The following is a 13,442-nucleotide window of genomic DNA, read 5'->3' on the forward strand; positions in this document are numbered from 1 at the left end:
TTGTAGAAAGCACCAAACTACAACTATTCGGCCCGGGATCCTTGGGCTTGAGTGTTACAGAAAAAGCACTCTCACAAGCTCTATATCAAGCTTTTGAGCTTGAAATTCAACACAATTATATCATTAAAGCCTATTTGGTTTGGACAAGTAGTTCAAACTCCCAATAAATTAAAGTCTTAATAAGATATGTGTATATTTGTTAAGCTTATATCAAGTTTATTACAAAACCCATAAACGAGGTTAGGCTTAGCTTTTTATTTATCGAGCCTTATTGTTCATTAGCATATCCATGAATAACTTCTTCTTCTTTTTTGTTTGGACTTGACTATTTTATTAAATAAGTCTAAAACTACGGCTCAAACACAAATGTACAAATTTTTTTTATCAAGTTAAGCCCAAATTGTTTATAATAGCTTGGTTTATTTACAATCCTGTTACATTTTTTATAAAATCAATAATTGAAGGAGAGATTTCTAAACATCTTTATTGGAAACACTATTACATTGAATGACAATGCTCTTGACAATTTCTAGAACACCATTACGTTGATAATTTTGTATTAGAGCATAGTTCTGTTGAGTTGTAAACTTGTAATAGGTTATAAAACAGCAGTGCAATTGATATAAATTTTGAATTTGCTCTTTTCGCAAACCCTGATTGACTAAAGCATAAATGGTGATTCAAGAAAGCTTTTAAATTTTAATTTTAATTTTGTCATTTTTGTTTTGTACACAGGGCGGTAATTAGGACTATTGTACGAGTTCATATGTAAGCTAGCAGAAGGAGGATGGCCTGACAAACTATAATGTCCAGCTGATGTGTTCAAGTGTGGAGAACGCTGATCCATAAACAAAGCTGGTCACTGCCAACTAGGGGGTTGCGTGGAGTGAAATGCAGAAGCAGCACCAACAGAATCAATTGGGGGAACCTCTTTTGGAACTTCTGTTTTCTGACGCTTATTATTACTTTGTTCTTGAGGCTCGAACTTGGGAGTATTGACCAAATTTATGGTAAATGTTGCAGAGGAGGCTGTTATCTTGTTTGTTGGAGCAACACATTTCTGCTCACTATGCTGCTGCAATGATGTAGCTTTAGATCCAGTAAGAAGTCCATTTTTGTCATTGGAGTCATCATACTCACACTTTTTCTTTGTCTGCTGCCTTTCCAGTTCCGCAATGATTTTTTCAAGGATTTCGGGCAAGTATGGAGCTTCATGCTTGTAAATTTCAACGTAGCTTAGTAAAGCTCTTAAAGAAGCTAATTCTTTGCTTATCCGCTCAAGCTGTAAGCAAGTTTTACCCAAATCATAAGCAAATATGTACAATAAAAAGGTGATTGGATGTTTGACTAGGAAGCACATACAAACGTAAACACAAAGGTGAGGAAAATACCTGAACTGAAAGTGAGTTATTTCCTTTCTTGCATAGTTCCTCTGCTTTTCTTTTAGAATTATTAAAATGATCACTTAAAAGAGACAATGGTGGGAACTTGTCAACCAGCTCCAGTGCACAGATATATTTAATAGCTTCCAACTGCTGCTCTTCTTTGATAAGATTTTGAATAAAATCTACTACATGAAAATATAAATTATTAGTGTTAAGTACTTGAACCAATAAGAACCATAATAATTAGACATGACCAGTGAAACAATGATGACAATAATTGAAGCAATGGGATTAAAAAATAAAATAAACTTAATGACATGAATAGGGGGGATGAGGATAGGTGGATTAGGCATGTTATCATCATTATTAAGGGAAACTCCTAAATATCACATCAGACGGAGGAGATAATACAACTACAGGAAACCCTCTTCTTGAGAGTATACTCTGTTGAAACAACATTAAAACCATGGGAAAACCCATTTTGGTTCTCCATAAGATTTCTTGCATACCCTGGTGAATTTGACGAAATGCAATTTCATCTCATGCAAAACAAGTGATTTATATTAATTTTACATAACAGTTGAGCATTACTTAAAGTGTTCTAACAACAGTTCCAGATAAAACCTTTCACCCATTCAGGTTCTTATTACATTTCCTACATAGTATCTCCATAAAGTTCCCTTCTAGATTTCTCAATCATATAATTCCCATCTTCCATATTTTTTATTCAAACACATCACAAATTCGGCAAAAAATAAATGATATAGAAGAAATAGGAGCCAACAATTTGTAAAGACCATTACAAACCAGATAATGCGTTACAACAGAAAAGCATACGGAAAATATAAATCAGTTATGTACATATCCCAATGAAAGTTCCTTGTGCAAAGGTAGTAATGCCAAGGTATCATGTACTGTATGAAGGAGGAATGATAGCCAAACAAATGAAAGAGTTTTCAAAAAATAGTAACAGAATCTAACCATTTATGGAGGGAGAGAGAGAATATGTACCAGGCATAATATCTGACAGGCCAAGGACCTGACATAAATCAGGGACCTGTTTACACCAAACATCAGTATCCAAAAGACCAAGAACCTCATCCGCATAAAAAGAAGAGCTCAACCCATAGACTACTAAAAATAGCAGAAAAGCCACAACCAGCAAATGATCACCTCTCTTCTTTTTCAACTTTGATTTCCAAATAAGTGCATACTTCTTGGCTTCATCTTTCACCAGAGGCTTAATCTGGAGTGAAACTTGTGGTAGCTGTTTCAACAAAAAAATGAAGTTTCTAGAAACATCCAACTCAGAGCCTCCATCTCCCTTTAAGATTGAACGAAAAACTACCTTCATTGCATCCAAAACAATCTTCTCCGGATCCGATGCCGATTGAAGAGCATCAGAAAATTGATTGCGTATTGACTTATAATCCACTTGCTTTTTAAGTAACAATTTCAATTTCTTTTCTTTCCTTTGATTTCGTTTAAATAATGTTAGCAATTTCTGTCCTTTCTCTTTTACAGATGAGCATTTAGGATCCAGCTTAGATCTCACCATTGAAGAAGCCACTTTGCTGTACAATTGCAAACTTTCCTTTGACAATTGCCCACTCTTTACATGGGAATGAACACTGCTTGCTATGCACGTAAAACACAAACCATTCAATATTCAATAGAAATGCTAGATTGGATTAAGAGTACAAAATTTTTGCATTCCATATATTAAAAGACAGTGCATGTTTGACGGGTAAGTTAAACACACACACCTAGAAGGTCTTGAACCCACAACTTCACCTTCCACCTAGCACTTTAAGGGAAGAAAGTGCCAGTTGAGCTTGAGCTTATTGGCATATTAAAAGAAAGTGCATAGGTTTGATTATTGAGATTAATCAAATCATACAAAAAAACTGAAGAATGAACAGGCAGTATTCAAAATCTACTTTATCCAAACATTTACTCAAATTTTGATTATATATATATATATATATATATCAATTTTCCTTGTCGGCTGTGTGCCTTAAAATGAGTAATATAATATAATTTTTTCTTCATAAAAGATAATCCCTTTCATTTCATTATAAGCCAAAAGAAATTGAAAAGAAAGAAAAAGAGGTGTACATGGTCTTGTTAGGCGTCATTCTAGTAACTATGCAAGGCATACGAAGCACTCAAATTTAATAAATAAATAAATTTAAAAGATTCAAATTATCCGCACAAAAAAACTATGCAAGGCATAAAAGTATTCTTGAGATGACCAAACTATGATTAGAACCATGAAAGTTTATGCCAGGGATAGAACAGAATTATTTAACTTGACATTAATAGAATAAACACGTTGAAATAACCTTAAACTAACAATCATTTCTCACACTGAAACCAAGAACAAGAAGCTTAGTACAGAGAGAGGGGAAGGGGTCAACACCATACAATGTCTTTGGCCATTTATACAGAAGCCTGTGAACTTATCAAAACCTTGCACACATTTCAGCAACTTGAAACAAAGGAATGAAAAGAGAAAATGACGGCAGTTTCCATCTTTTGTATTCCTTTCTCAACATGGGGAAGTACAACATGAATTTAAGATGGAGAAACCATACTTTGCTTCTAAAGCAAACATTCTAGCAGCTAACAGGAGTTCTTCTAAAACAGAAAGTATAACATGGGAGAATGTAATCTGATTTTGAAACTGCATCACATAATGGACAGCTATAACTTATCCAAAAAAAAAAAGAAGATTTTTAGCTGTATCAATATGTCTAGTGAAGGTGGTTTGGAGTTGAGAGGATTAAATGAGTGGAATGAGGCAGCAATGATGAAACATATTTGGAATCATCTTGTTTAATTTGGTTCTATTTGGGTAGCTTGGGTGAATCACTACTTGCTCTAAGGCAAAATTTATGGGGCTGTTTGTATCCCCAAGGACAGCAGGACTGCACATGGGGGTGGAGAAAGCTTCCAATCATCAAAGAGCAAACTTAGGCCATTGACAAAGCACGAGGATCCGGAAATCAACACCTAGAGTTTAGGGCCCGATTGATGTAATGATGATGATTTGATGCAGGAAAAATAAACTAGGATGGGGCTTTTATTCAGGAAACAAAATAAAGGGATAGGACCTAAGAATTAACACCTAGAGTTTGCTTGAAGTCAGCATCAAGAGGATAAAATGGAAAAATACATAGAACCTAGGCATTGGCACCTAGGGATGCTTGGAATCAACATCAATCATAATAGGAACCCAGGAATCAGAACCTGGGTTTGCTTGGAATCAGCATTAAGTTCTGGACAAAAACTCCACCCCAATTTTATAACTTCACAATCAACAGCTTACCATACTGCATTTTGGGGCCTTTAAATAGACTCTCAATTTACATCATAAAAGAAAGGAAATAAATTTCTAACCTAACAAAGAAAGAAAATAACTTGTAATCTATAACATTAAAAGCAAAATAAAAGAGAATAAAATCCTAAAAGTCTGAACATCAATCACGATTAATCAAGTTCAATAAAATCAATCATTATAGCACTTTTGGTGTCTGCACCAATTCTCCTAGGGTGGGAGAAACTCAACCCCATTTATTGTAGCTCACGGTGGTACTAAATGGATCAAAAAGGGTTTTTGTGTGTGTGTGTGTGTTTGTGTGTGTGTGTGTGTGGTGGGGGGGGGGGGGGGGGTGGGGGGTGGTGTTGTTGTTAATGGAGAATTGGGTGATGCATGGGTGGTTTGATTTTTGTGGTTGTTACGGTTTGGGATTTGAACCCACAATTGGAGGCTGGTGGTTGAGCAGTTAAGTTTGTGGAGGTTGATTTGGTATGGGTGTATTGGCTATTGGTTTCAAACAGTGGTTGTGACGAATTTGAATTTGCTCTGATACCAAAAGTGATGCAGGACAAATTGACTAGGAGGGGGCTTTTATTTGGGAAACAAGATAAGAACAAAAAAAAAAAGAAGAAGAAGAAGAGAGAGATAGGATCTAGAAATCAGCACCAAAGGTTTGCTTGAAGTCAGCATCAAGCAGGTAGAATTAAAAATATAAAAAACCCAGGCATCGGTAACTAGGGCTGTTTGCGATGAGATGAAAAAAATTAATATTTTTATCCCCTTCCTTTAGCAGAAGCATCTAAGACTTTTGACTCCAATGTATTTCCTCCTACAACATAAGTTTCTCAAGTTTCATATGACTTGTTCGCATTGCATCTTTTCATTGTCTATCAGGGATCTATCAGCATTAATCATTGGATGATGCAGGTTAGCAATGCGTTTTCTACGCATTACATTTCCAAAATCTGTTTCATTCCACTTCTTCAAATCTAATTTTAGTGCCTTCAGCTTGTTGACCAAAACAAAACTAGGCAAGCTGTGAAACTGATAGCAATACCACCACCCCTCCACCCTATCAGTAAACCTTTCAACCTTCAGCCACATGTTTCTTTTCCCATTCTTAAATTCCCAGAAACTTAAAACCTTGCAAACACCTATTGATTTGTCACCTTTCAAATCCTAAAATTCAAAACTTCAAAACCCTAAACCGCCTATCAAATAGACCTAAATAACCCTCAAATAGCTCCATTACTGTCCACTTGTTACCGTTCAGGGCCCTGGAATAGCAACCCAGATCTTGGGTTTTCCCCTTTGTTTCATCCCCAAATCCTACCATTCACTTTCCCCCACCAAAATCTAACTCTAAATCCTCAAAATCCAAGCTTCCCAGCTCTGCCAGGTCTGATTTGGCTTCATTCCTATTTTTCCTACATTACGTCATCAATTCTTTTGATAAAGAACATGAGCAATTCATCTAATAAATTACCAACTACCCCAAAACTAGAGTTGTGAAGGTTGTTTGATCATTGATCATTGGTCATTGGTTGATGTTGATAGGTTTGTAGTTAGCGGCAAAACGTTGCTTGTTATTGTGATTATACCTCTTTTTATTATCAGTTTTCTCCTAAGAAATAAAACCATTCTCTTATCTGGAGACTTTAAAATGCAATTCTGTTGGATAGTCTCGCACTATCATAGAATGTACTCAGAAGAATGTTGGCTAACAAAATCTCCAAGACTACCATCAATTAAATTAAAACCAAAAAGGGTTTCCAAATTCCAATAATAGAGATGAATAAAACTGTGATGGTCAAACAAAGGAACTGAAAGATGTGAATCAACCCACCTAAATATAGTAGTAGCCCCCATTATTACAATATTAAGCTTCTTGAGATTCTCCATGAGCATATGTAGTGATAAGTGGCCAGCATTGTAATGAAAGGTTCAGAGTAAATTTAAAAGGGCACCAAATAATTAGCAGATTAGTAGTATTCAGTCATGGGGTACCTAACCTTGATTGCTAAACAAGCTTGCTGGCTCCTGATGAGGCAGTTTTGGTGCAGCATCTGCAAATACAGGTGTTCGTGGACGCTTCCCCTCTCTCAATTGAAATCTCTTCTCTTTCAACTCAAGCTCATTAGACCACTCCTCAATCTTCTTCTCTTTCGCCTCGAGCTCTCGAATACACTCTCCATACCACTTCTCCTTCACCTCAAAATCTCTAGAACGCTCCTCAATCCTCTCTTCTCTCAATTCAACCTCTTTAACTCTCTCCTCCAATTTCACCTCTTTCAACTCGAACTCCTTCAAACACTCTCCAAATCGTTCCTCTTTCTTCTCGAAACCTCTCGACAACTCCTCGAGCCGCTTCTCTTTGGACTCGAGCTCTTTCGCCTGTTCCTGGAGAAAACGACGCGTCGTATCGAACTGGTCTTCCAGATCCTTCCATTGAAGAGAGAACAAAAGTAGCGAAGACGAAGAACTGTGGATTTGCTCCAGCGTTTTCCGCAGAGTTTGCTTCTTTATCTCCGCCACTTCAAATTCGCTTGAGACTTTCTCCATTACAAACACAATTAAACACACAAAACCTAACTATATCTACATGCATTCAATAAACAGAGAGAAATGAACAAAAGGAGGGAAAATTGAGAAAATTGATTGTTTCGCAAATTTTCTCAGGAGCCCATCAGGGTTTAAATTAATGGGTTTGTTTTTAGGATTAAGAACTTCTAAAGTTCCTAGGTACTCTACCAGGTAAATTTAGCAGCTGTGATCTTTATCTTTTTGGATGGAACAAATCCAAAAGACACTCCTAGGCGAGAAGAAAACCGGACTTTCTTTTACAACTCTCCTTCATCCTTGAAATCTTCAATACTTTCAATCACAACTGATAGATCCACCCAGCTCAATCCCTTCAAACCGGAGGAAATTTGCGGAGTAGCAATGTGAGGGGTTCTATATGGTAAGTTAGCCAACCTTGAATAAAAATAGCATCACCGGTTTCAGAAACTCGAAATCTAATTAAAAATTGAGTTTTAGAAACTCGCTTTGCATTGCTGTGAACTTGTTGACTTGGATTAAAAGTCCTCGTAGATCTCAAGTCTTAAAAACTTGATTTCTACGTAGAAAAAACCGAGTTTTTAAGACTCAATATTTAAGAGCTTGTTTGGTCAACCATTTTTCATCGCTCAATTTTTATCACTCAATTTTCATAACTCATCACTCAATTTTTCACACCCATTTGGCATCATCACCCAATTTCCATCACTCAATATTTTTCACACTATTTGTGGGCCCATACCTGTCAGTCGGTGTAGCTTTTTCTCTTCTTTTTTTTTTTGTTTTGTTTTGTTTTCAGTACCCAAACTCATCGAAGCTTAAAAAAAAAAAAAAAAACCGAATTGAAGACCGAACCAATGAAAAAAAAAAAAAAAAAAAACCAAAACTGAAGACCGAACAAGTGAAAAAAAAAAAGTCAAAAGGTGGTCAAAAGTTGCGGCTGTGGGTCCCTCCATGTGTGTTTATTTACGAAAATGTCATTGAGTTATGAGTTATAAAAACTGAAAATAGCCTTTGGTTGTTTTCAGTTTCCATAACTCATAACTCAAAAATCAGAGAATTGAGTGATGGAAACAGAGTTATCGTTTGGCCAAACAACTTTTTTGCTATGGGTCCCACCATTTTTGAATTATGAGTTATAGAAACTAAGAATTGAGTTATCAAATTTGGTTGGCCAAACAGCCTCTAATTAACATAACTCTATGAGTCTATGAGACTTGAGTTCTCCTAGGAATAATTTTAAACACTATACAAAAAGTTTATAAAAACATGTTGAGCATCCATTGTCTATAAAGACACGCTGAACTACTCTTGTCTATAAAGACAGATACACTCAGTACACTCAACCTCACTAACCAGAGCATCCTCACTAACTCTAGTACACTCAGCCTCACCTCTCACCCAAAACAAAGCATCCTCACTAACTCTGGTACACTCAGCCTTAGTAACTCTCACTCACCCATAACTCTCACACCACATTGCCTCTCACTTTCACTCACCACACTGCCTCTCTCACTGCTCTTCTCTCTCAACAAATTCATATCTCAAGTAAGGGTTTTTTTGATTTAATTGGCATTTGTAGTTGGGTATTAGTTGTCTATGGGTTTGGGTTAAAGAGTTTGACTATTTATTTTGTAAATAGTTAACATAACTTAGTTAAGATACCAATATTGTGAATTATAGAACTTTGTTTTGTTAGTGTTAATTTTTTGAGTATTTATTTGCATGATTTTTGTTATCAAAATTTTATTCATCATTTCTAAGCTCTTATTTTTATCATGATCTTACAAGTTTTTTGACTTTATTCATCATTGTTTTGAGTATGAAATGGGTATGTAATCATGCCCTTTGAATGGATATGTAATGAAATGAGTGACTTACTTCCTTTGAATGAATTGTAATGAAATGAGTGACTTACTCCCTTCAAATGAGTTGTAATGAAATAGGTATGTAATTCATGCCCTTTGAATGTGTTATGAAATGACTTTTTTTGTATTGGGTATGAAATGGGTATATAAATGTTATAAATATGTAATTAGATAAAATGTTGTATACCTTTTTTTTTTTTTTTTTTTTTTTTTTTGTATTGGGTATGAAATGGGTAGTCTTAGCATGACGGAAAAAGGATTTGGGTATGAAATGTGTAACGAATGTGTAATGAAATTCATACCCTTTGAATGAATTGGAATTTATACTTTGTGTAGTTTGACTAGATAAAATGTTTTTTAACTAACATAGTAACTTGACTCTTACAGGTTCACAATGGTTGAAATTGATATAATCCTATACCACGGTAGTAATGCCAATGCGAACAAGGGATTGCCATTTAAAGGGCTGGGTATAAAGACCTATTATACCCAAATTGATCGTAAGTTGAAGACTCTTGATGAATTGAAGATGATAATTATGGAAGAATTGTGTGCGAATCCTGCTGTACACAACATAAAAATTACTTATCATATGCCATATGAAGTCTTGCAGCACTGGATTAATTACAAGTATATGGCGATAGAAACAGACAAACATGTAAAGATCATGTTTGACAAGTTGGAGAGAATACCTGCAGTAAATGGTATTGAGTTGTACATACAGTTGGAGTTGCGTGCAGAAGTTGGTATAGAGGAAATCCAACAAACAACCACAAGTTTACAAGTTATAGTTCTGGATGCTCAATATGAGTATTCTACACATGTAGAGGATGATGATGTTCATGCCGATGATGATGATGATGATGATGAGGGTGAGGCTAAGGATGATGATGACAATGACGACTATGTTGATGAGACTACTGCCATTAACGGTGAAGATTTTGTCGATAGAGATGAGTTTGAAGAGAGGATTGAACAAGAGGACTTTGAGAGGGACATTGATAACGATGAGACATTGGACGGTGGTCAACCCGATGTAGACAATGTTATTAGTGTCCAAAACATTACAGACACAATTCCTGCCTACGCACCTCCTGCCTTGTCATTTTCTGCAAATACTTGGTCAACTATGGTTGATTCTTCACATATGGAGATACCATTTGTGTCTACTTGGAGAGAAGGGATGAATTTGTGCAAAGGATTGACTTTTGCCAATAAAGTGGAGGTGCAATGCATATTCACACTTTGTGCCCTCAAGGAAAACAAACATTTTATGATCAGTAGGTTAACGAAGAAAAAACTTTGTGCGAAATGCGTGGATAAGTCATAAAGCCCAATCTCCATGAACTATGGATGGTTACCGTGTATGTGGGCCCTCACACGTGTATACCGATTGGGGTATGAAATGATGGTAGAATGATGAATTGTAATTTTATTGCATCAAACATCCTTAACAAGTTATGTGAGGATCACACTACCCCGATTAAACATCTCAGATCTATGATAGAGGCGAAATATCAGGGCCATAAGCCTTCTTATTACAAAGTATGTGATGCAAAATAAAAGGCGATTGGGAAGATGTTTGGGAATTAGGAAGAGTCTTACCAAAGGTTGCAAAAGTTGCTAATGGCATATATTGATTAGGATCCGACTACCTAGGTGTTCTATTGTACCACACCCACCGGTGAAGATGACCCCGTATTTTTGCATTTTGTGTTTTGGTCTTTCGGTCCATGCATTGATGGATTCAAATATTGCAAGTCGGTTATCAGTATTGATGGGACCTATCTGTATGGTAAATATCAGGGAAAGTTGTTGGTCGCAATAGCAACCGATGCTAACAACAAGGTATTCCATCTCGCCTTTGTTGTTGTGGATTGTGAGTCAGGGTCCAGTTGGAGGTGGTTTTTACAATGCCTCAGAGATACGATTGGCCACGTGATACCTGATGAAGGCATTTGCATAATTTTCAACTGACATCTAGGTATCAAAAACGCCATTGCAAACTGGCCTAGAGGGGATGATGGAAAAACATGGGTATTTCATAGATATTGCCTTCGACATGTTGCTAGCAACTTCAACACACATTTTCAAAACTCGACTCTAAAGTTAGCAGCGTTGAAAGCGGGATATGCTACTTAGGTAGTTAAATTTGATACCATAATGGAGTCCATTAAGCAGGTGGAAATTGAGGCCGTTAGGAATAAGAAGAAGGTGACGGGGAAGGATGGCAAGGAAAAGAATCAAGATTATCTTCCATACACATACCTTATAAGCGAGTCTGTGGATATGTGGACCCAGTCACATGATAGTGGGAGACGTTTTGGGGCAATGACAACTAATATATCAGAGTGCTTCAATGGTGTACTGAAAGGTGCACTGAAAGGTGCACGGGGCCTTCCTATTGCCGTACTAGTTGAGTTCACTTAGTCCAAACTTGTTGAGTATTTCCACGACTGGCACAAAGAATACCATTGTGAGTTGTTAAAGGGTAAGAATTGGAGTGAATATGCCTTTGACACGTGGGACGAAAATAAGCGTAAATCTGAGAAACACTATCTCAAGGCATTTAGTAATGAACAGATGATATATCAAATAGTTACTTCATTCAACACGTGTAGCACAGGAGGGGGAAACCATAGTTATGAAGTTCAGTTACGGGAAAGAACATGCAATTGTGGGAAATGGCAAAACATAAGGATCCCATGTTCACATGCAATTAGAGTGTGTGACTATTTAAATATTGATTCGACCACATATATTCACCCATGTTATGGTCTGGACAATGCCCTTAACACTTATCAGCAAGCATTTGCCATTCCTAAGTCATAGTCATTGTGGAGGGATCCAATGGAGCCAAAGTGGTTGCCTAATCCAGCATTGTTGCGAGCGAAAGGTCGACCAGTGAAGTCAAGAATAAGGAATGAGATGGATGGAGTGAGGAATAAGGATTGAGAACCAGGATGGCAGAGAGAGGACGCAGATTTGATAGAGAGTTAACACAAGCAGACATGTGGACTGTGTCATGCTTCCGGGCATAACCGCAGAAAATGTCCGCAGTCTTGTGGCGCTTCCACAAGCAGTCATGTTCCACACTAGGTAGGTAGATGGCAAAAAGTTATGCATCGGTTAAATAATTGTTGTTCATTCTATGTTTAATATGTTGTCTCCTAACGTGATTAGTCCATGTTTTTCAGGCATGCTTCTATGGACGACATTTTTGTTGTGCAGACCGCCGATCTTAGGAAAAGTGACTACGTTGTAGTAACACCAAAGAATGTAGAGAGGGAGAATGAGAATTGAGAGCTTACCACAATCTAAATTTCGGTTTCTTAGTGAAGAATTTGAAAGAGAAAAAAAAAAGGATTTAACAAATCTGCAAAGTATAAATGTAAATGCAATGAAACTCCATTTCTGTTATATGGGTTGTTTAGAAAATGATATGCATGCATTTCAGTTCAATATTCCTTGTTGCTTGGATTTCATTGTGAGCTGTCAAATCTGCAAAGTATAAATGTAAATGCAATGAAACTCTATTTCTGTTATATGGGTTGTTTAGAAAATGATATGCATGCATTTCAGTTCAATATTCCTTGTTGCTTGGAATTCATTGTGAGCTAATTTGGAGTTTGACTTTGTACTTACATTCCTTTACTGGGATAGATTTTGCCCATTTTAATGTGTTGGCATATTTGAGTTACAATAATATTACTGTTCTTATTAAGCAAGTAGAATCATTTGTTTATACTCATTTCTAAGCACCTATGCATGAATGTGGGGGCAATTTCACCCTTAGCCAAAACTTCAGGGCCAAAAAATCTTATCAAACTTCAATAAAATCAAGCCTGAAAATGGTACTATTTTTGTTACTACTCAAGATTGGCAGCAGAAATGTCAAAATTATGGGAAAAATTCCCAATGGAACTCGAGTTTCATAAACTCGAGTTCCACTAAAAACAAAACAGCTAAAAAAACAGAGTAAAACAGAGCAATCATTCTGCCTGAACAGAGCATTTTTGCATTTGAATCTTGAGTATCAAATACTCGATTTCCTTTTATATTTTTTTAAGAATCTCGAGTTTCATAAACTCGAGTTCCACTAAAAAAAAAAAAAAACGAGTTTTACGCTCAAAAAACAGAGCAAAACAGAGCAACCATTCTGTCTGAACAAAGCATTTTTCCATTTGAATCTCGAGTATCAAATACTCAATTTCCTCTTCTTCTTCTTTTTTTAAATCTCGAGTTTCAAACACTCGAATTCCCAATGATTTTTTTTTTTTTTTAAATCTCACATTTTTTTTTTTCTTT

The 13,442-nt window shown here is 36.3% G+C and overlaps 1 protein-coding gene across 2 annotated transcripts; it reads right to left on the reverse strand.

The window, feature by feature from the left end:
* Positions 1–673: 673 nt before the first annotated feature.
* Positions 674–7,742, reverse strand: LOC115952960 (FRIGIDA-like protein 5). 2 transcript variants are annotated; one of them, XM_031070342.1, is made up of 4 exons: positions 6,720–7,742; positions 2,397–3,023; positions 1,392–1,570; positions 674–1,282 (listed from the first exon to the last, which is right to left on the reverse strand). In XM_031070342.1, the coding sequence occupies exons 1-4, from the start codon at positions 7,267–7,269 to the stop codon at positions 860–862; spliced, it is 1,779 nt and encodes a 592-aa protein (XP_030926202.1). In that variant the 5' UTR covers positions 7,270–7,742; the 3' UTR covers positions 674–859. The 2 variants fall into 2 exon arrangements, with proteins under 2 accessions (XP_030926202.1, XP_030926203.1); XM_031070343.1 differs by having other exon boundaries at positions 1,392–1,567; positions 6,720–7,741.
* Positions 7,743–13,442: the final 5,700 nt, after the last annotated feature.

Source organism: Quercus lobata, chromosome 7, assembly GCF_001633185.2.
Source record: "Quercus lobata isolate SW786 chromosome 7, ValleyOak3.0 Primary Assembly, whole genome shotgun sequence".
Classification (NCBI taxonomy): domain Eukaryota; kingdom Viridiplantae; phylum Streptophyta; class Magnoliopsida; order Fagales; family Fagaceae; genus Quercus; species Quercus lobata.